The 24,084-nt window shown below is 37.8% G+C and overlaps 1 protein-coding gene across 1 annotated transcript in view; it reads left to right on the top strand.

Moving 5' to 3' along the window:
- LOC118324724 (cadherin-18-like) overlaps positions 1-12,346 on the top strand; it is a 38,176-nt gene extending 25,830 nt beyond the window's left edge. Inside the window, exons 3-5 of the mRNA XM_035657184.1 lie at positions 5,344-5,638; positions 11,998-12,117; positions 12,330-12,346. Coding sequence (XP_035513077.1) covers positions 5,344-5,638; positions 11,998-12,117; positions 12,330-12,346 — 432 coding nt within the window. The remainder of the gene's footprint in view (positions 1-5,343; positions 5,639-11,997; positions 12,118-12,329) is intronic.
- Positions 12,347-24,084: the final 11,738 nt, after the last annotated feature.

Here is a 24,084-nt window from a genome sequence, read left to right as displayed (position 1 = left end):
AACAGTTTAAGGTTATACTCTTGACAATGAGCACACAGAGACCAAACATTGAAAGCACGTACCTTGTTGACAAAAGAAAGTGAAGATACACTTTCACTCAGGTTGCTCCTCTGGGCATATGATGAAATTATAAGTGAGGTTCTCCTTGAGATTGGAGTGTTTTTGCCAGCGACTTCAGAGCCCCAGACTCTGTTGATCCCTTTAAACTCCCCAGAAATGCATTGCCAGCTGCCAGACGCCAGCCACATGCCAGTCATCTATTCCACTAGTCTTTAATAAAGTCGCCCATAGAGACAGAGAGATAAACACAATCCCTTGTTTTGATGCCCCATGGAGGAAAAGGATAAGTCTTTAAGTCTCTAAGTCTTTGTGGGGACATGACAAAACAGCAAGGTTGCAGAGGTTAAAATTTCACCTATCTCATGATGTCCCCCTGGACTTAACTGATCAGTGTGTGTATAGGCGACATTCCATTCATTGATGTACGTTAAGCTCATATCAGGCCTGTTCTGCGGTTAAACAAAATTGACACTAATTACATTAAGGCGGGTAGTCATGAAATTTTCAGTTTGATCAAAATGAATGATGTTTAAATAAAATATCTCAACCCTGAAGCTAAATGCAGTAGCAGCAGCCTCTGTGGAGAAATGGAGCCCTGTATTTGCAAACCTGTGACAGAAATTTGTCCCAAGCCCAGTTTTGTACAATCAGCTTTGACTAAGAAAGTAAATATGTGAAAAATAAACTGTCCCCTGAACAGCAGCGAGGGAGATCTCTGTCCAGAGAAAATTGGACACTCCAACTGGCTTTTTTTGTTCTTTGGTATCATCAAGCAGTCACAGATGGTTAGTAAACACGAGAAAGTTGTTAGCAGTTCTATCAGTACTGATTGTTGTATGTTGTCTTTTTTTGGCCCTCAAAGCTACTGTGTGTAACACTGAGGAAGATTAATTGGTAGAAATGGAATAATACCTTCATGTAGTCCACCATGTTAAACTGCTATGTTTCCACAGTATCCCAGAACAGACAACACTGACTCGAGATGGAGTCGTTCACATTTTTTGTGCATTTCACAGTCACCGCAGTTTCTCTGTGCTTGCAAGGGGAGGGTGAAGTGAGGGTGTTGCGATCTGCAACTACACTGCTAAATGCTATCTAATCCTGCATACTGGTCCTTTACGACTGCAATCGATTATTTAAATTGACTTTAATGTTGCAATAGAAATATAGAGTGAAAGCTTTTCTCATTGTTGATTGTCCATTGAGAATGTAATACTAATAGATTTTAACTCTTTATCTGAGCATAGCAAGCTAAAATACCCGATTTGTCTGTTTGTCAACCCCAGGTTCAATCTAGCAAGTCACACATTATGATAAAAATGCCATGTAAGTTGCTGTCTTACGAGGTAAATCAAAATAAGGATGAAATTACATTTTGCACTGGTTGAAGATCTTTCTTTTTGTTTTTTAAAGCTGCATGTGTCTACATCAAGCTCCACCAATCAGATGGTTAGGGCCTGAAACCCAGAGCTAAAATGTCCCCTCACAAACGTAATAGCTGTGAGTGCATGGTAATAATTGAAGGTTAATTAAATAGACCTTCACACATGTATTCTGATAGCTAGACAGTAAAATTAGAGTGTTTAGTGAGTAATTTAAAATGAAAATTACTAGTAGAAATACTTTTTTAGAATTTCTGACAAAGGTTTCATGTCTTACATTGAGTACTGGCTTCTAAATGAAAATTGATATTTTTACTTACTCTTGCTGCCATTTTGAGCTTCATATAAACAGTTTTTATTGAGGTTTATCACTTTATTTGCTGAATACTCTGGATCCTCTGGATATTGGATTTCCTTATCCTTACTAGAGTCTCAAAGATTTAGAACCCTACTGATGATTAAAAAGGTCAAAATATGTATCATTTACAAAGAATGTAAGACACATACACATACACAATGAAACATGATGGGATATCATGGAAGATGAGGGTAATTTTAAAACCAATCAAGACCACCTAACACACTGAGAACATGTGACAATACTCAGCATGGATCCTTATCGCTCATTAACTCTTTCCTGATTTGAATGTTGAGTATCCTCATGTTTGTGCTGCAGTTTCAGCCTGTGATGTTTGTGTAATGGCCCGCAACCTGTTGACACTTTTATCACCCATAGATTTTGGAAGGCAGTAGTCGCCATATGCATCATTGGTTTGCACTTTGCCGAGCATGATTTATTGGCTCCTGGAAAGGAAGTCAATGGCTAAATTAGCACTCTGACTGAAGGCGTAATTTCATTTATGAGCTGGAGTTGCAGAGTGCTGCTGGACAGAAGTGGATATATCCTTGTATTAGTTATGCAAGTGGTCTGTCTTTAAGTAATAACTCTGGTTCTCTGCATTTAAATGATACAATTTGTACGCAGGAATTGATTATCTTCCATTTCTAAATGTCGTTCACTGCATTAACAATTCAAAGAGTGCATAAATGGGCCAAATCGTGTCAACATAGTAATTGGTCCTGTCCACACTGTCATTGATGTGTAAACATGTTCTGATTTCTTGCTTTGAAGGTTGTATTTCATATTAGTACAATCTAGCAACTGATTAACTACCTGATTCAACAGGATCTTTGACTCCTTATCTAATTACAGGCTTGATATTTACCATCGAAAGGACAGTCGGCTCTCATCAAGAGTCAGGCCTGCAATCAACAGTAGCTTTCTAATTAGTAATTAGTTTGCTAGTCCAGGTTTTGATTAGATGTGGCCCGAGGACCTCTGCCGTTCAACTTGTTAAATAAGTTGTCTGTGAATTGTTGCTGCACAGTTATCCTAATGCACTCTACAGGTATACAGGCTGTCCAGTCATGTCATATCTCCCAGTAGTGATGTCTGATTGAGGTCCAGTGGGGGATTAGCAGTAGTGAAACTGTAATTAATTATTCAACAAAAAGGCAAGAAAAGGGCGTGTTATGTGGTTTGGTCAGTAATGGGGTTAGTGGCGCTCTAATGCTCTGAAAAGCATGATGATTGATTGTTTCTAAATTTGGGTTACTGTGAAAGTAGATTGTGTCTTGTTTTCAGCTCTACTCTGTACTCCAAAACACTGTAGCTGTGTCCCAGTTCAAGGACTGCACCAGTCAAACCTGTTGGTTGGGCAGTTATTTTTGCAAGCTTTACAGGGGAACATTATGAAAATCCCTACGTACCAAGCAGATATAGGGCTGGGCAATATGATATAAATTATATATATATATATATACACTCACATCAGTTGATATCAATATTGATATGTTATGATGTTGATTGTCCAGTGTGTAACATTTGGAAGGATCTATTGGCAGAAATGGAATATCAATGTCATAACTTAATTTTTCAGTATAATCATCTGAAAATATGAATTTTCATTTTTTTTTTATTTATTGATTCTTTTGGAATGAGGCTTTTATATTTTCAGACAGTCACCTTTCATGGAGGCTGACATGTTGAACCACCATTTTTCTGCAGTAGCCAGGAGGGACAAACCAAACACTGGCGCTAGATAGGACTGCCACCTTAGTTTGGAAGCACAGGCGAGGGAGTTGCAATCTGAAAACACCTCCCTCACCACTCTTGTCTAAGAGCTCAGCCCAAGAACCTTCATTAAGGCTTTTAGAGACTGCGCTAACTTGTTATGTTGCCTTAAATAGTTGTACTGTATTACATAAATATCACATATTTTAATTTTCATTTTAATGTTAAAAGTCAGGGTGTCACAGATCCGTGAACGCACTACACTAGTAGAGTCAAAGGAGTCATATCCATGTAGATGAATCTCAGCTTGTGACTGCTGTTCTTATTTGTCTGCGTTTGTCATTAGTTTTTAATCTACTCAGCTTTAATTATCTTCTAATGTTATATATTGTTTTGACTGCACCTGCAGTTGAGGCACAGCAGATTTGGCCTCTGGAGCTCCGATAGTGGTCTGATGTTATTGTTAATGCTCATGTATCAAAGCACTGATTTAAAAGACCTAAAATAACCTACCTTTGTAGGAAGGATTCGAATTGTGATTCATCACTTCAAGTCCCTTTTTATGCCATTTTTGGATTTATTATTTATTATTTTGTTTCGCCCTCTACATTTTCGTATTTTGTTTTTATAATATCCAGGCTTACCCAGACTGTGTATATATTATAATGTGAGGAAGGGTAACATATTATCTTCTCACAAACACAGCATGAATTATTTATTTGCAAGTATGTATATCTCATAGACTCCAAAGGCTTGCATATATCTTGTTTGAGACGAAACTGAGGTACGCTTTGGAATTCAAAGGTTGTGTTCACAGCTTATTGATGTACATCCACAAATATGAAATACAAAAATACCACCAGTATGTAAGGCGTTGCCAATGCACAATACAAATTGATTGTTCTGTTATGTTGAGCTGTGACACTTCCCTGTGAAAAAACAATTTTTTTTCCAAACATGTTTTATTCATGGATGAAACCAATTAAATTGTTTAAATGATAATGTTACTGTGGCGCCCTGGTTTGAAAATTTAGTGGTATTGTAAAATATATTTATAAAGTCTCAAACTGCAACCCAGCTGAGCAATTGGCATGAAAGTCTTTATCCTCTTGGTGTCAATTATGGCTGAACAAGTGACTTGTTTTTCTCTTATTCCTCTCTCTCCTGGTGAGAAAGAGACAGCGCTCTTCCAACTTTAATTGTCAAAAACCAAACTTTAATCTCTAAAGATGCATTTCTTCAGCGATGCTCGGGTACAGTCAAGCCTGAGAGAAAAATATTGAATAATATAATGTCTGAGTTAGACGTTTTAAACAGCTGAAACATGGGCTGAGGACCACCATGCAGTGCAGTAACGCTGCAAAATTACTGCTATATAAAGCAAATATTTTTAATTGTATTCTTTTATTTCTTTGTTATGTTGATTAATCCATTTAATATTTTGTCAATTAGTAATTTTGCAAATATCAACTAGTCTAACTAGACTACTTCAAAATCCCAAGATCCATTTTTTCTTGTTTTTGTCAGTCTAATTCCAACAAATCCGTAAAAAATGTTCACATTTGAGAAGCTGGTAGTAGATGACATTTGGCATTTTGTTCTTGAAAGCGATGAACTATTTACCAATATTTATGATTAGGTAATTTCAGCGTGGTTGAAGTCCCTCTTCGTGCATTTCTCAGCTATTCTACAGCAGTGTATTGTGACCATTGTAAATTTTATAACCATGAATCATATTTTGAAACCATGAATCAAAGGCAACCTTAAGGAGTAATTTTTCTACATTATGTTCTCTGTATTCACACACTGTCTGTCTGTTTCTTGCAGCTTCACTCAAACTCAGATAAAGGCGATGGATCCGTCAGGTACATTCTGGACGGGGAGGGAGCTGGGACTATATTTATCATCGACGAAGTGACAGGAGATATTCGTGCCACTAAGAGCCTGGATCGGGAAAGGAAAACACATTATGTCCTGCATGCACAAGCCTTGGACCGCCACACAGAGGAGGCCCTGGAACCAAAGTCGGAATTCATCATCAAAGTACAAGACATCAATGACAATGCACCCAAATTTCCAGATGGGCCCTTTGTAGCTACGGTGCCTGAGATGTCTGAAGTGGGTGAGTAGTTCTACAAAATAAACTGGACCTTCAAATGATTGCTCTCTACTGTCAGCAGCAGTAAGCTTTAATTTGAAGAGGTTGAAAGATGAGAAAACTGTCAACTTGAGTGCTATTTTTGTTGCTTTTTTGGTCTTCTTTATGTTTATAATGCCCTTTATCTTTGTGGTACAGAGAAGAATATCATGGCAAGACCTTTGACTTTACATCTGGTGTATGTTTCAAATAGACTCATGACCAAGTACTTCTCCAAGATGGTTTAAATGAAGGTATTAGCATGAAGAACCATGATCAAACATGTCACTACCTTGTGCAGCACTCTGGTTTGTTCTCTATGTGATAATGTTCTCCAGAATGTTTGATCTTCTGTAAGCTAGCCGAGTCGTCTTTTTCATCTTTGTTTTCTGGTAGCTGTGATGGTTTCCCGGGTGGGCAGGTCTTTATAAAGCACTCAACAATGCCTCCACAGCAATCCAGGCCATCGAGACTGTGGAGTCCTCCATTCCACATCACAGAGGAAAGAAAAGCCTCTATCCACCTCCTCTGAGACAGCTGCTCCTCGTATGCCCAGCATCATGTGGCAAACATCTATTTTTTATTTCTTTATTGTACCGTTCTGTTTTTAGCTCGGGTGAACAAAAGCCACCCTTTTCTCAGTCCAGTGGATTCTGCCTCACAGCACAATAGCTCAGAAGTATGGTGCTCAAATATTTCACAGCACTCCTTCAAAACATATGTAGGTTGTCCAAATGTTGGCCAAACTGCTGTCAGAGCGATTTTGCTTCAAATGTACTATAAGGTGGTGAATTTGTGACGCTGACAGTTGGCTAAAAAACATTGCATTTATATCTGTCTGTCTAAAATAATCCCTTCAGTTGCTGAAAAGAAGTAGAAATACTAAAACATCTCAAAGAGAAAATGGACAGCTTCATCAGTTTCTTGCAGCGAAAGAGAGGCAATGTGCAAAACCGATTAAATATGCAAACCCCAATAGACCTGTAGGCGCCATCTTTATAAACAGTCAATATCTCCCTGGTTGCATTCATGAATATTCATGAGTAGACATGCCTGACACACATAGAACTTTGCAAGTCAGTATATTTGTTTTTAAGTTGGATGTGTCAAGTACATGTCTTAATCTCTTCTGAGAGTCCTGCACTGCATATTGTGATGCTTTTTATGTGGAATATTTATTGGCATATACTGAATTTTTTAGTTTCAGGTTTAGTTTAAATAACAAATACTGTTAAATCTTATATTAAATGTTTTTAATTATTAGATAAATCCGTAGCTGCAATCCATATCTCTGAATGAGTGCATATTAGGGTAATGAATATATACAGCAAAAATCTGTGTATTGGCATCCTTCATTGACTTCTAACAGGACTACTCATTTTAAAGTTTCAGTGTTCGCTGCAAACTTCATCACCGGTTGCACAAAAAGAATCAATCACCATTGATGACCCAAGGGAGGAAATCAAGGACTGTGAAGGGGAAAATAATTAGCCTTTTTTCCCGCCCCTTCTTTTGCTAATGTCCATTAAAGTAATTCCTCTTTGGTTCAGCGTCTGCGGCGTCAAATCGGCTGTAACAATCAACTGTCCTCACACTCCAGAGCACTAATCCCCCAGCATTTGTCAATACTGGGGCTCCCGAGTGCAGGAAGGGGCTGTCTGGGAGTGTGGCAACTAATTGGTTGTGATGTTCTTTTTTCCTGTCTAAATTGATTAGCTGGGCACGTGCCAGGTAGTCCAGCATTACTGTTTCATACCTCCCATTCAATGTTACAATCATATTTTTTAGAGTGCTAGTTGAAAGGAGTATCAATTTCCTACTACTGTATATCTCCCAGTTGAGATATCTCTAAATGGAGATAGTAGCTCTGCTTTCCTGTCAACCATTTCAATTCTGGGAAAATCACTGTTTAATAGTGGTAAAACTCAGCAAAGGTGTCTTGTTTAGATGAATAGTTATGATTAAATGAGTGGAACTAATATGCGGAAATTGAGCAAAATTGTGCACATGGGTAAGTGTCAAACCCTTCATAAACAAAACCAAGTAGAGATTCAGGGTTGCGTACACATTTTCCCCTATAAGCTCTCTCAGATGTTGTTCCCATTAGCTCCATCATAAAACACAGATCAGTTTTGTTTAACTCCCCTATACACCCCATGTTTTATGCAATGTATGTGCACATTTTGTTTTGCTTTCAGATTTCCAATCAGTTTCCAGGCCTCTCCGAAAACCCACACATGGCTATGTATTGACGTATTTCATCCTAATAAAACATTATTATTTCAACCCATTAAGTCTAGACCAACATCTTGCTAACAAATTGCACTTTCATTACTGTACACATCAATGGAAATGTTTTTTTTTTGTTTGTTTTTTTTTTATTTCCAACCAAGTGGGGATGAAGCAAATGGCATGGTTATAATCCAGCTTCCCTGATCTGTTAAAAGTGCATTATGTTTTGTGGCCACTGCTAAGAGTCTAGTGAGGTCAGCGGAGATAGATACGATAGAGACCAAACTTCAGTTATGAGTGGCTCCCTACCTCTTATCAAATTTAAAACATGCATGAGACCTCCGAAAGACTCGGCCTTGACACCGGCCGGCGTGATTGGTAGAGTGACCACAGCAGCGTAGCAGAAACAGTAGTCAGTGCTAATGAGCAGTTGCTGTCAGAGTCTCTGTGTCCACGCTGGAGACACAGAGAGCCCGCCGGAGCTTTTACAGTCACTCAAAGCACTTTGACTGTCGTTTTGTAAAAGTTTCTGTGTGGTGCATGTGTTGAAGCTAAGGTAGCGGTTGTGTTGTAGCTAAGCTAATGGCTTAGAGAGGCTAACTCTCCAATATCTGTGTGTGTCTGTGGGGGGACTGTCATGTGCATGTGATCAAGGTACACATTGCAGTCAGCGGCGTCTTCAGCGGCTTCTAAAGCGTCCAAGGTCCAAAGTCCAAACCACTGCGCCAGAATAGAAAAATACGAAGTAGAGGGTTAGCAAAAACCATAAACTGAATGTATTTCTCTATCTGTATACATCGGAAAATGTGTGCAGCAGTTTCACAGACTTACATTCAAAGCAGAGGCTCTGGGAGGTGGGCCCCTCTCCTTCAATTAGAGGGCGTTAACACTGTTTTTCTATATAAATGTTGTGACGTAGAGTCGCCCAAAACGGTCCACTCTATCTCACCATTTGTCTTAAAACGTAGAGGGTGATTGGAAACAGCAGAGGGAGTGTTGAGTCATTTTTAACCCACAAAATGCATATTTGTCAAATCAAAAATTTGGTAATAATGTGAATTCTAACACCAGCATTGGCGTGTTTCATCACAGTATAGTCATATTATTCAGTTTACAGCTCAAAAAACACTTTTTAGGCTGGAGTGCCTCTTTAATTAAATCACATGTTTTACCACTGTCGTCAAGTGATGACATTGTACTGGACTGTACTGTTGTACTGTATGGCATTATATTGAAAGGTGTCATGTTTGTAAATGGGAAGGACAAACACTTAGAAACACCTTTCAAAATAATGTATGCCAATACAACCCTACTTTTAACTTGACCTAAGTAATATAATATATAGTACATATAATTGAATTTAGACATTTCCAACAATGTCATGTACCTTCTGTTATAAAGGGCCCACTGGGTGTGTATACTGATATATTAGACTCTTGTCTTCTCTGTAATTTTAATTTCAAAGACACCCCCATTATAACCTCAAATATATGCTGCCTCCCTGCCTTGAAATCAGTCTTGCAATCCAGCAATGTCATATATCCTTGAGGATTTAATGTCAAATTTATTGCAAGGGTTCAACCATCAAAATACTCAATTTGTTTCAATTAAGCGGTACTGCCTGCAAAGTGCTGGGTTTTAAAGGATTAAAATGAACAAGTCCTTGACTAGGATGAGTCTGAGAAAGTTTTAAAAACTTCTTATTAATGGTTTCAGTTGCTAGAAGTTAACACTACAACAACAACAACAGTGGTTTCAGGGCCCTTCTTATAAGACCAAGGTGTTAGACAAAAGCTCTCACAAAGGAACTACCACCTAACAGTAGTTGTATTGTAAAGTGTCTTTACTCTCCAGGAAGCCTGTAACATGGAAAAGGTCACTCTGACCTTAAAACTCTTCATTACTCAGCGTCTGTGAAACTGATTTTTAAAGTTATTATGCCTCTTGAGTGTTCACTCTTTCTTGAGTAAAACCAGACCTTTTAATTTAGCGACCATTACATTAGTATAGTTCCAAATGTATAGTACTTGAATATTTAAGTTAAAGTGCATTGTGAGCTATGGTAAGCACATTGTACAGCCTTTTAGGAGTGCATAATGAGTGCATTATCAGTCAGAATATGCAATAATATAAATGTTTCCACAGCTTGAAAAGCTGAAAGATGAAAATATATAGTGATAAAGAACATTTCTTCTTAACCATGATATACAGAAATATTAATCATACTCACAGATGAGCATTTTCTTTACTTAAGCCATTAACACAGAGCAATTCAAGGTTCATCAATGAAATTATGTACTAACTAATAACTTTTCCCAGACAAATGATTTGGAACCGACTCAGCTTCCAAAGCAATCCCAGAATTGATTAAGTCCAAATAATTCCCAGTGCAATTTTGGCTGCAAGGTTGACAGAGATTCGGACTGCCCAGGCATACTGTGGAGGACATGGTTCATTATGGGTGGCATTTCACTCTGCTCCTTCAGGTCCAAGAAAAAAAATAAATCATATCTGGTGAGACACAGTGGAGTGAGTTTCACTTGTTTAATTTAGTTCAATTCCCAGAGGAAAACAACAGAGCAAATGTCCAGAAGATTTACAGGCCCTAGGATGCACCATATAGCTCATATGTCCCATAACACAATCATATTACGATTCTTACATATACTAATGCATTTTGTAAGATTGCAATGCAATTACAGTGCACTCATCTTGCAATTATAATGGGTTAATGAAGCCTGTAATGCTGTTTGAGCAACACTTCAAGTGTTAAATTGAACCACAATGGCTTTTACACTGCATTTTTAAAGAACATTTAAATAATGAGCCATCCCTCTAAGTTTTCAAATAATTTGTCTTTGTTTTTGGCATTATCTGCATTGAAAAACACTTGAAAACTAAGACCAGTGCTTGAACTCCCATTTCCCATTTAAGGTGAAAAGCTGAGAACAGCCAAAAAATGTCTGTAAAAGCAGTTTCACTTTCTTGTGACATAAATCAGATGTACTGCAGTCAGCCTTTATGCAACAGTGCCTGTGAATAAGTGAATGAATACGATTACTCTCTATTACATTATATAGACAGATTCTGACTTATTTTTTGAGCCTGTTAGCTAGGTAGCTTACCACAATAGCTGCCCAGACAACATTATTTTTTTACATAGCTTCTGTCTTTTAAGAGATTAATTTTGTGCTGTGAGCCACATATCATGTGAAATGTATTAGTATTTGCTAAATATGCATTTTGTTATCTTTTAGTTAGCTGTTTAATGAGGTGATCTTCTTTAAGCCACAGCTCTACTGTCTTTATCGAGGATGTGTCCAGCATTTTAAGTACCTCTCTCTTTCTAATCTTGCTATCATATATTTAGATTTTGTGCACAGTGATTCTCTTCAACCCTAAAGGCACCAGACGTGGTTGCTAGGATATTCTCAACACATAGCCATTACACAATTAAACCCAGTGGTGGATTAATATTCAGAGCCTTTACTTTAATAAAGGTACTAATACCCCACTGTGAAAATACTCCACTACAAGTAAAAGTCCTGCATTCAAAAAAGGATATATTGTGGTATCGTCAGCAAATTTTGAAGTATCAAAAGTAAAAGTACTAATTGTGCAGAAAAATGGTCTCTGTACTATTATTATGTTTTTGTATTAACATTACTGTTGCATTAATGTGTATGTTGTATTGCACTGCTATAGATGATTACGGTTATGCTCTTTCTAAAAGGCATAATATGCAGGATTTGTCAGTTGCCACTTGTAAACACACACCTCCTACCCAACTCGAGCGAGCCAGAGAGAGAACCTTAGATCGTGCTGCTCACCCTGAACGCTGCCCAAAGGTTGACGCCCAGAAACGTCCTGCACACTAAAATAAGAAAATAACTAGTAACTGCAGCTGTCAGACAAACATAGTGGATTAAAAAGTACAATATTTGCCTCTGAGATTTTATAGAGTGGAAGAGTAAAGTTGCATGAAATGAAATGTGTACAGTGCTTGAGTAAATGTACTTTCATGTCACATTCTACCACTGATTAAATCACATGAATATACTGACATATATACAGTTATTATTAGGAAATGATTTTGCTGTGTTCATTTTCAGGCACTTCTGTGTTGCAAGTCACAGCAACTGATGCTGACGACCCCACCTATGGAAACAGCGCCAGAATAGTCTACAGTATCCTACAAGGACAGCCATATTTCTCTGTCGACCCCAAAACAGGTGTGGTATTACTGCATGCTTAGGAAAAATACTCAGAACAAAACACCCACGCTCTTGCAAGCATGGTAACTATAACAATAAATGGGCGTAATAACTTTCTCATAATCTCTATTGTTGATCTCCTAAAATGATCTAAAGTGATGTGTATATCATGCTGTGAAATCTGTGCACCATACGCTTCGTGCTGTGAACATCCTGTTCTGTTATTGCAGCACGTCTGAAATCATAAAAGCTAAAGCAGCCACAGTAGAGTTATGGACTACTCATACGACTGCTATATTGTTGAGCACGCAATCCACTCTTTGTTGGCCATAACTAACTCCTCAAGGGTCAAAGGAGACATTTGTAGGGATGCTTTCAGAAAGCCATTGTTTCCTACCTTCTTGAAAGGAAGTAAAAAGCCACAGACAGTCTTTTCAGAGTCCTTCTTTTGTCTGAGAGGCCTCTGCTGGAATCTATTAAATGTTAATAAACCCTCTAAAGTGCAAGACATATAACTTTTATATGATGTGAAAAATGTGTTGCTGTGAGTGTGTGCATGTCTGTTTATTTCTGATCTCTCTTTGTCTCACAAGAGAGTGCGTACGCGCATGCGTGTCTGAAGTTTTCCACGCTTGCCTCTGCTGCTGCTGTCGGTTAACATGAACAACAATCCACTTGTATGAATTGATTCATTGCTGTCTGGAACAACTATTGGCCCCTTTGAGACTATACCGCCCATGTAAAACATGAATTCTTTGCTGAATGAGCAACACAAATGAATTGCTGAATATTTTGACTTTACCTCGAGGGAAAAGGCAGTGGGGATTGATGGAGCAATTTCACAGCGGTGTGGTGAGGCAGAAGCAGTGCCAATTTTTGATTCAGAACTGGGCTTTCTTCCACTTTATTTTATCAACTATACATTATTGTAGTTGAAATCTATTTTAAATCAGGTTTTGTCTGTACAAGTGATTATTCTACAGTGATTTTTTTTTGCTTTTTCCATATGAGGTGAGCTTTTAGACACATCAGATGGCTTGTTTTGCTTGAGCTGACTCGGCATCTTGTCTGCATTGTAATTCAGCGCAGGGTGTGCAGAGCAGTAAGGATGTGATCGAAGGCCTAGCCAGCTGCACTCTCTGCACAGCACTATTCCACCCACACGTATTAATTTATACAAGTCGGCAGTTGTTTTCGCCACTGGCAAACCACCCTCCTCCCTCAAATTAGGACAAGGAACTCCAGCGGTCAGTGGAAAGTGTTCACATGGAGGGAGTTGCACTTGCATGTGATCTTTAATATGCTAAGCCCAAGTCTTAAAGCAGTTGTGTTGGCATGCTGCCACATTTGAGCACCACAGCTGGGAAGCTGATGCTGCTCCTACGTCTGTCTCATAATGCATTAGCTTGCTTACACCTCTTCATATCAACATGTACCTGGCTCCCACTGTGCTTAATAGTGACACCGTCATGGGGAATTCATATATTATTAGCAGGATTAAAAGAACACACACATGCAAGCACACACACATGGACAAATCCACCTCTTCCCATTTGACCTTGGTCTGGTGGCCTGATACAGCAGTGACAGATTTTACAAGACCCATGAGGTAGAAGGACAGATCATTTAAGGACAGAGGGTAATGATAGCATTTGGCCTGCACATATGGTGCTGAAGGAATCCCCAAAGGACCGTCTCAGACTTGACCCAAATCCTCAGCAAGCAACAAAGTGAGCAGTTATACCTGTTTCTTCTCCCTGGCTTAGTGGTTTGAAAAACCACCAGCAAATGAAATGACAGCCCTGTCTGATTGTTTGGAAATTGTATTAAATGGTAAATGGACACAGTTACAGTATATAGCACTTTTCAACCTTAGAAGAGGACAAAGTATAACAGGCTGTCTTGGCAAAGCAATCATGAACTTGTGTTTCAGCTTCTGAAACTTTCTCCAAATATCCCATGAATTATTTGTGATGCCTTGCAGCTTTTTGAATTAAAATACCGTACATTAACGCCCCTAATAAAAAGAACATGTGCGGGTATTATTACATAACGTAATGACTTTATGCCTGAAATAATGTATGGCTGTATTGCCACTCTACAGCTAAAGTGGGGTCTGTTTAGTTTGAAAAATTATGTATGCAAAATAAGTTATGGTCACAAATGGCTACCCTTTACTTGTTAATGCCCACATCTCTTCTTCTTCATAACTACAGTATGTAATACAACCTTTCTTTTGGAAATTTGAAACCCAATTATAAACCCAATGACACCACCAGTAACAAAGTCAGATAACTAAGACAGACATGTTAATAGCTCAATACAAAATTTCACTGAGTTCATACTTCTCAATTTACTAATTAACTCAGAGAACAGCATTAAGGCAGCTGCTCGTCTCCACTGGAAATAAGATTCAATCATGGATGTAAAATTGTAATTGATGCATCTATGATGGTGTCATGCGGCATACAAAAAAGGAGAGATAGGAGTTTAGGATTAGATTTACTTCACTGAAGAAATAAATGAGCATGACACAGACTTTGTAAAGACAGAAATATAACTGATGGAACAGATAATGACGGAAGGCCTGGGGGGAAAAATGTGGGCAGAAGAAAACAAATGTGGCAGCTCTGCACTGCGTTATAATAATTTGACATTCCAAAATATTTTGTATGGCCTTACAATTCTTTCTCATGAATAATATCTCCAAGGTTGTACATGAAATGACGTAGTTGTCTGTAAGTACTCATGTGATTGACATTTAGGTAGCTAATAAGATCCTAGCAATCAGTAGGGATTATGTGGTGATATGAGATATTATAACCACTCCAGTTGACTTGGATTGGATTTATTGGTCAGTGTGCCTGGCTACTGGTCTGGTTGTTATCATTAATGAAAAGTTATTAATTCATGAAAACAAAGTAAAGACCAAACGTTAATGTTTAGGTGCTGGCTAAGGCAAAAATCGTCACATTAAAATGAGGTAGCAGGCGCCTGGATAACTCACTTGGTAGCGTTGGCGTCCCATGCACCAGGGCGGCGTCCTTGTGGCCTTTTGCTGCGTGTGATCCTCTCTCTTCAGCTGTCACTATCGATTAAAGGCAATTAAAGCCCCCAAAACTACTTTAAATGTGGTAGCTGGGTACTGTCATGCTTTCATGACTATTTACTAAGAACATTACGGCAGCCAGCTGTCACCAGTGTTGTATATTAAATATAATGCTCAAAAGTGCCACACAAATTTGTTGAAACCTCTCAAATTGTGAGCAGAACTGTGCAAAATAGATGTTACTAGCATTATATCATAAAAAGCACAGTGAAATGTAATTAGAAGTGGGCGGGTATAGATTATCCACTTGTTGGTTTGCGAAGCACAGAAACTCTGCAGGTTTCCATTCCAGCTGCTCACTACAGCAACGAAGGCCACTGATTATCACACCTTCAAAAAGAGTGGAGAGACTAATCAGTGAAATCTCTTTGCAGCTTTGCACACCAGCCACTGCAACAGACTCTTGATTCAGTACCTGACTACCTGGAGTTACTGCATGTGGAGGCAGCACTTTAGAAGCCAGTCCAGTTTTTGATTTTTACTAAACTTTTTTTAATGATTTCCTAGAAATGGATTTAGAGGAATAAATTCAACATTTGGGGAAATATGCTTACTCAATTTGTTGTTGTTGGAGAAAGTTAGATAAGAAGATTGATACTACTCTCATTTCATTATGCTAAATATCCAGCTAGAACCAGCTGGCGATTAACTTGGCCTAGCATAAAGACTGGAAACAAGTAGAAAAAGCTAGCCTTACTCTGTCCAATGGTAAAAGTAAACAAACAAAATACATTGCACAATTCGTGGTTGAGGGACATGTGCCTTTTTGGCTGGGAGCAGTGACTTCCTGGAGTCATTTTTGTAATATAAACCTGTAAATTAGCAAAATTGCTTGTAAAAAGCTGGATGGTGAGTGTGCTACAGTGAAGAGTTTCCAGCAACAGCTACAAATCCTTGCAAGGTGTCCCTTTAGAAGGACACTGGGCCCCTTACCTGCTGCTTATGTTGTGACTTGTCTGGGGATTTTGGTCAACAGCAAGAGCAGATGCACAAGGACACCAGAGTATTAGACAGAGGAACTGAACCTCTGTCTGCTCTCTGAATGTAAATCACACAGGATAAAAGTTAAAAATGGAGCCTGGATGTGCATGTGACAGATTTACTCTGGGAAGTTGATGCCACGTTTTGTCAGAGTTCTCTTACAATATTAGCTTACCACATCACCAGACTGGTTATATTTGCTAAGTGACATGCTAACTGTGTTAAGAACATTCACTGCAATGGCTCTACTTGATTACATGGTTTGCAAATCTCAAAACTGCAAGCCAGCAGTTTTATTAAGAGCTTTCTATATCTCAGCAAAAGTACATCTTAGATGGTGGCTGCATTTATCCTTTTTATAGTCTGGTCGTAACTCCTGTCTTTCCCATCACTACTGTGCATCTGTCATTTACCCGCAAAGACATCAAGGTTGTTCCTCTTGAGTCTCATAGTCGAGTGCCCCCACCAATCCCACCTCACATCTGTACTCGCTCACACACACGACAAGACACAGCACACTGCAGAACCCCTAAGTCCCTTTTGCATCCTAAATAGGCTAATTTCTCTGCTGATCTGGGATTTGGGAGTGTTCGAGTTTATTGAAGGAGCTGACACAGATCAAGTCGTTTTCATGGTTCATGGATTAAGTCTTACCACTAGTTAGATCAAGGAAAAAGCTGTCACTGTGTCAATCAGTCGGATGTAGTCTTGAGCGGTCCAACCAATTATTCTCAGTCAGATAAATGATCCAATATATAAATAGAATAATCTTTGTAAAGTAAAAAGAAGAGGTGTACTATTATGATTTCTATGATTTCTATGCCTGCTTTTGTTGCTGTTATCTACTTTCTTCTCCAGAAATACTGTAAGAGTGCAGACACACAGGGATAACATCGTATTGGAAGGGCCAAAAACTAAGATTCCTGAAGCTGGAGATTGAAGAGCGCTTTAGTAATCTCCTATAATCCTTTTTGTTCACCCAGGAGATTGTCCTCCTTTAGAAGTTTCCAGCCAGACAAAGAGCTGGATAGTGTGATGGTATCAACTCTAATAGACTGGGGAGGTTGAGGAAAAGGCTAACCACCTCACTGTGTCAAATGGGCCCAGGTTCAGGGAAGTCAGTTCTTTCTCAATTATTTTCTAAATTAACTGACGAGCTCCATAGAGATTTAGGGGAGACTATCTAAAGTGTTGAGGTTCAGAAATGGTCAGGATAGGGAGTTCAGGGGTGTTGTCCTTATGTCAAAGAACTGACATACGTACCTTTGAGGTACTTGCACTTTCCAAAGAATACCCCTGTGGCCTTTTCTGTATTGTTAAAGAATTTCATTTAAGAATGAATGCAGTTTTTGATTGTACATTTGTAATGTAGCTGCATTGCATCAGCTGTGAATGTGTTCATGCACAAATTTCTCTTCCTGTTTTTGAATGGTCAGGGGCTTCTCATTTGTTTGTTTGATGACCTATGATTGACAGAAGATAAGTGGGAAACTGGAATTCCCAAGTCAAAAAAGGAAACTTCATACTTTACATTTGTGCTCAACCAGCTGCTGTGAAATATTGTTTAGGAGCGATGCGCCTTCATGGGTAAAGGGGTAATAAGAGACTTGAAAGGTCAGATCGTCTGTCTTGGTGTTGTTTTAATGGAAAGTGTGGCCAATTGCCAAGGTCTGTGTGTCTCAAGGACCCCAGGTTAAGTAATGCTAATTCTCCAGTTAATAACAAAGGACTTCCAATAGCGTTTGCAGGGCTGGCATCATTACAGGAAAGTGGCTGCAAGCACTTTGATTAGTTTTGAATCTAAGAAAAGCAGCAGATCCATGCTGAGACCTAGCATTTTGAAAGAACAGTGTGGCATAAAATAAAAGGCTTGTGTTCTGTTCTTGATGTTTTGTTGTTTTAGTAGTTTATGGACTTATGGACCTAAAAGACTCTTTCCAGGTTTCCCATGATCAGTTTATGGATAAAATAAGAAACCTTTATGATTAGTTATATAAAATGTTTTAAGGTTTTAAAATATAAATCAGTCAGCAGCCCGAAAAGAGTTACTAACTTATGATCAAAGTTGTACTTAAATGCACACTTAAACCTTTTGTATTTGTTATATTAAGAAATTGCGTTTAGAATTTAATTTTTCCTGCAATCATTGAGATCACAGAAAATCCCAATAGCCCCAATTTAAAACCTAGTATTTATTATTTATGTGCATTTAGTTCTGGGATTTCCAACAGGGAGAGCTGCATAATGTTAATCTGTCCTGTCAACGCAGTCCATACAGAGCACTCTGTCTACTTAAGAGCTGGAAAGTAGAATGAACCAAAGTACAGTATAATTCACCAGGTCAGTCGACTCCCATTTAATTAGGCTAATCATTTAACTAGCCACATAACTGGCTATTATCACTTTGAAATCAAGAATTAAGTATTTTATTTAACAATCAAATTAATAAATATAATTTACAAAGGGAACAAAATGTAAATGCAGATGTTTTAAAGAATATATTTACATAGTGTTAGAGGGGAGTTTAACTGGCAGCCAAAGTCAGTGTATTTGCTTTGATATCCCTTGGAATAAAGCCACATGTTTTGTCTGTCTCGCTTGCTGCCCCACTTACTGGTTGTTCTTTTGCAAGCAGAACTAATGCTAATACTAAGTATTAGACACAATCAGAGTTCCTACATAAAAAAAGACTGAAAGGCTGCAATATGCTTTAAAGTATCTTATAAAAAAGTGGCTAAACCTAGTTTTGTTTTATCCATCAACAACCATCAAGTAGCCTTTCTTTGGAGCCTTTTAGGGGAATTTGAGGACACACAGTATATTGTGACATTTTTTTATTTTTACATTCCTTTCTTAACCAGTCAACTGATTCTGTCCTTTTTATGAAATAAGACTAGAAGCATCAGCCACTAGAGGAATTTGAACAGGAGCAATCAATAGGTTATAGTTTATTCAAACCACTGTGAAAGCAGCAGTAGAGACTGTATTCACAGTTCATTCATAGAAATTATCATCTTGTCAAGTTTATATTTTTAAATGTTACACTTTTGTTATCATGTATCATGTGACATTAGCTCAACTCATGTCAACTGTACAACTGTACAACACCTTGTGTTCATATAGCTCTTCTCTTCTTTTATTTCTAGTGTCTATGATAGATATTACTATTTGATTCCAGTCTATTGTGCTATTTTTTATATTATTTCCCTTTTTGTTGATTCACTAGTGATGAGTCCAGGTCCACAGGCAGTCTGTGGGACCTCAGCCACAGCTCAGTGTGACAGATGATGTGTAACCTAAGATCCCCTGGATCTTAATACTGTTGGCTGCCTTGCTCCTTGACCCACTTTTAATGATTATTCTGCCTGAGGCGAGTGGATTAGTTTCTGTCTATAGAGTCTTGAAGAAAGGAAGAGGAAAATGACCTATTGTATAACACAACTATAGCTGCCTCTTTTGTGAAATTAGGAAATCCTAAAACTGTATTGATTCACTCCAAAATTATTTGTATGAAATTGAAGCTGTAAAGGTTTGAATTAGAAACTGAGTACTAAGAGAATAATTGCATTAAATAATAATTTACTTGGTCAGTCACTGAGTCAGTTAATGATGCAGTTCAAACACTTTTTTATAAAACGTAGATACACTAGGAATTTTTAATATGTTTTCCAATACAGTTTTTACACAGACAAAAAAAGCTGAAAAGTTTAAAATAAATAATAAAAATAAAAGACCAGCGCTGTAATTGTATGAAACAGGATGAGTCCAAGGCATTTCATGTCTCCAAGCAAATATAAAACCTGAAACTGTGTACAGCAACACCACCACTTGAATTAAACCTGCAATCACTGATTTTTTCTCCACTAGGGGTCAGCAAAAATAAGTTTTAAACATTTTACTGACATATTATCACCATTTAAGTTTACATGGCGAACTTGTTGGAAAGCAGTTTACACATCCAGCAGATATGGAGCAACATTTATTTTGAGTCAGGTTTCTGGCCACATGGCACTTACTTTAGCTCTGTTTTAAGACGCCACCTACTCCTAAGAAAAATATACCGCTCTTTAGCTGTTAAATGCTCCACTAACATGACCGGCTAGTCTCTGAATGTGCCTGTCTGTCATATAGTGTAGGGCAGGTGGTGTAAAGAGAGTTTTTTGCTGAAAACAGTTACCTTTCTGAGTTTTCTGAGAACAGAAAAAAATGGCTGTGACAGCACCTGCATAATGTGATATGGCATACTATAACCCTTTTTTGTGAGTTTGAGTTTGAAAATATTTCAGTCAGGAAGGGCCTTGTAGCACTTGCACAGTATAGTTATAGTGAGAATGTTTTTTTGCCTGCCAAAACAAAGTAAACATACGCTCATCAGCCATGTTTGTTGAAAGGGCTAATTGCAGTTTATTGCATTCATTTTGCTTCCCAGAGTAGAATGAAAATAAGCAGTGGGGGTGGAGAGGAGAGTACGACAAACCAAATTTACTGTACATGGCATCTTAACAAAAATGTGTAAAATAGCCAAACAAGGAGTACAATCTGATTTAGTATCCATCATGTGATTTGTGCATGATTAGCAGCATTCTTGCTGTAAACATAAACCACTTAAAATAACACATTTTCACCTGGCTTCAGTGCTGTTAGTGATGTCTTGATTCATTCTCTAAAGCCATCTTATCAAACGTCACCTCCTGTTGTGATTTCCTCTCACAACATGAGGCAACAGCAGCAAAGTCCATTTACCATCATGATCAACACCATCCCATTTCCTCCCAGGTCTCACTGCTCCCGGTCAAACGGTGTGTATTATTGCAGGGTTCATAAGTTCACAAGAACACAAGTTCAATGGTTGCCAGAGGGTTTTGGCTCAGAGGAAAGGCGAGATTTACAATGAACACTGATGCAACTGGTAGGACATATTAAATCAGGCTCCATGTGGTGATGTGGTTTCAGGAGCTAAGGTGTCGAATTAACCCTCTGGCACAGATATATAAACACACAAAAAACTAATATGGGCCAACAGACATGTTAAGTCTTCACACAAAGACAGACACACAGACAAATATATGTGCAAGACATCTAGCTATTACATCCAGTAAATCACCTACCACACAGCTACACAGGAAGCAAATACTGTGGTTTTGGCTTGTTACTGCATTGCAATTTACCTGTGTACAGTTTCTCTGCAGTGGGCAGAGGTACAGTCATATATCACTGAGTTAGCATTGTGAAAGTTCATGGCTGTGTTTGCTGTGTTATTGTAGTAATAAATGTGATTGAGTGGGTGCCTTAGAAAGTTGCATTGTGCCCCGATCCAAGGTTGCATAGTAATCTTAAATGTAATGAAAAGTGAGGAAAGGTTAACCTTGACAATAAGAGACCAGGAGAATCAAAGATGAAAGAAGCACAGTTTTATGGTGTTAGTCTTTAAAGGAAAGTATGATATGCTGCTTTAAGAGTAGTCCATAACGGAAAGAAGTTTTGGTGGGAAAAATATTTGGATAATGGCTGTAACATCTTGACAACAGTAGCAGTTATTTTCACTTTCTAACAGTGATCTCTTTTCATGTCTTAATCAAGAAAATAATGATTTTATTTTTTTTGGGGTCCATTTTGCTTTTGCAAGTGTCTTGTGTTTATTCTCAAAAGACCTATCTAAGTATTCTATAGTGGTATATGTATTTTACTGCAGTGGTTCCTAACGTGAGTGTCAGGACCCCCACTAGGGGCCAAAGCTTCATGAGGGGATGTGAGGCCTACTTGATTTTAAGGGGTGTGAGAAAACTTTAAAAATATACACAGTAGGCCTATATCTCATATTAAGTAATAATAATAAAAAGGTTCACACACGTAAAAGTAAAAGTACAGTAAATTGTCTAATAGAATAAGTGTCAGTGAGAAGAAAACACAAAATTTGTCAAAAAAGAAGCCTATTCAGTATGTATGTATTAAAAATGCATAATACAGACAGAACTGAATAAAAAGTTAAACGGAAATTAATCTGCTCAAACATAATCAACACATAAAACTATCAAATATATGAGAATTCACACAAAATATTCCAGGATATAAAAGAACGCTATAATAAAAAACAAACAAAAAAGATAAATAATACATACACAAATACAATAGAAGAAAAATAAGCTACCATATAGATCAAAAACAGAGATAGTCAAATAAAATTAATAAAAAATAAAAGTAGAAAGCGCTCCACTCTACGAGAAAAAAACTAAGTTAAATTGAAACCAAAACCAATAATAATAAAAACAATATCAGAATCAGATCAGAAATACTATAAAAATAACCACACAGGGAGGCAAAAATAATAAAATAAGAAAAAAAATAAAATATAGTATGAAGAATACTAGTATACCCAACAACCATAGCATAAAAATAGGTTAATATTTACACATCCAACCATCGCACGGAAATCATACAAGCGCAATTAGCAAACCTAGACAGGAGCCAAAAACAAAAGAGAACAAACAAAAAAAAACAAATGTTGTTACTCCAGCCAAAGACAAAAAAAAATGCAGACCAGGATCGAGGCTATACATGACTCCAACCAACCATCAACAATCACTAACTGAACAACATTCAACGAACAAACCCCCACGAAAGCTCCCACACATACCTACACAACATCCAAATCCGACCATCTCAACTTCGCCACCTCACCAAACCCCAACCTTCCTCACGTCATAATTCCCAAAGTATATGTAATGAAGATAGCTAGTTGTTGGAATTAGATGTACTACGTTTAGGAAACTGGGACATTAAATTGGCTTTGGCCGTATTTGAAAACTGTTGAAAATTGTTGCCTTTTGGATTTTTTGCTAGTTAACTACCCAGAAGGATAATTTAGCAAAATATCCAATAATTATGTGTTACTACTACTAACCTGAATACATTAGCTTCTATTACATTAAATGGCCATGCTGGGCCTGGAAATTTTATCAGCTGTTTTAACCATTTTGGCCTAGAGCAGAAGACCTCCACTACAGATGCCTGAGGCAGTTTCATTACCTGAAATGCATTTATAAAAGGAGTTCTTTACTGTATTTTCCTTGTGGAGGTGGAAAGATAACTGTAAGAAAGGTGCTATTTTTAAAATAATTCACAATGTAGAGCAAAAGTCCCAATACATTTGCCCATGAAAGGCAGATTATCCTTTACAGTGTATTTGCTGTTTTTGCTGCTTTGATGAAAAGAGGAAACATCAACATTTCAGTATTTGCAGAGACAAAATCCTTTTAATTATATTTTTTTCTTGCATGCATTATTTAACCTTATATCAATCTTAAAAGGTTTAGAGAGCAAATCATGGATTTTATTTTAATTATTGAGACTTCCCCTCACATACCTACTTAGCATTCCTCACTATGATGTATTATACTTCATTATTGTGTGGCTCAGTCAGTCTAATATTGCAGTTAAATTTTCTATAATTAGCAAAATTAGACTAGCATTCATCAAGACCCTCTGTCTTGCAGTCTGAAATTTTCCATTTTAATGATAAATTTAAATAATGATAAAGTTGTGATTCTTTGTCTTTGAAAGTGCCTCATCAAGCACAGCCCCCCTTGGCTGAGTTTTTCATTTTGTGCTGCAGTGACAAACTATTTCAAAACCATCAACATTTTCTGAATAATCATCTGCCTCAGAGTTTGATCCGCTCCACTGCAGTGCCATCAACCACGGTTTAGCATTTAATGTCAATTGAAGCACTGCAGAGTGTTTTTAATGACATTCCCTCAGGAACAAATGGTGACAGAATGAAATTGCTTAGCTAAGCCCTTTTAGTAGAACATTTAAACAAGGATGTGGGGCGGATCAGCTTCTGTTTTAAACATTTTTTGCTGTCTCTAAATGGGTACACATTAATGTTCATCCAC

The sequence above is a fragment of the Morone saxatilis genome, unplaced genomic scaffold, assembly GCF_004916995.1.
Source record: "Morone saxatilis isolate NCDOM2014 unplaced genomic scaffold, NCSU_SB_2.0 Contig0, whole genome shotgun sequence".
In the NCBI taxonomy this organism is placed as follows: domain Eukaryota; kingdom Metazoa; phylum Chordata; class Actinopteri; family Moronidae; genus Morone; species Morone saxatilis.
The sequence above is the reverse complement of the archived record's forward strand: the minus strand, read 5'-3'. Positions and strand labels throughout refer to the sequence as shown.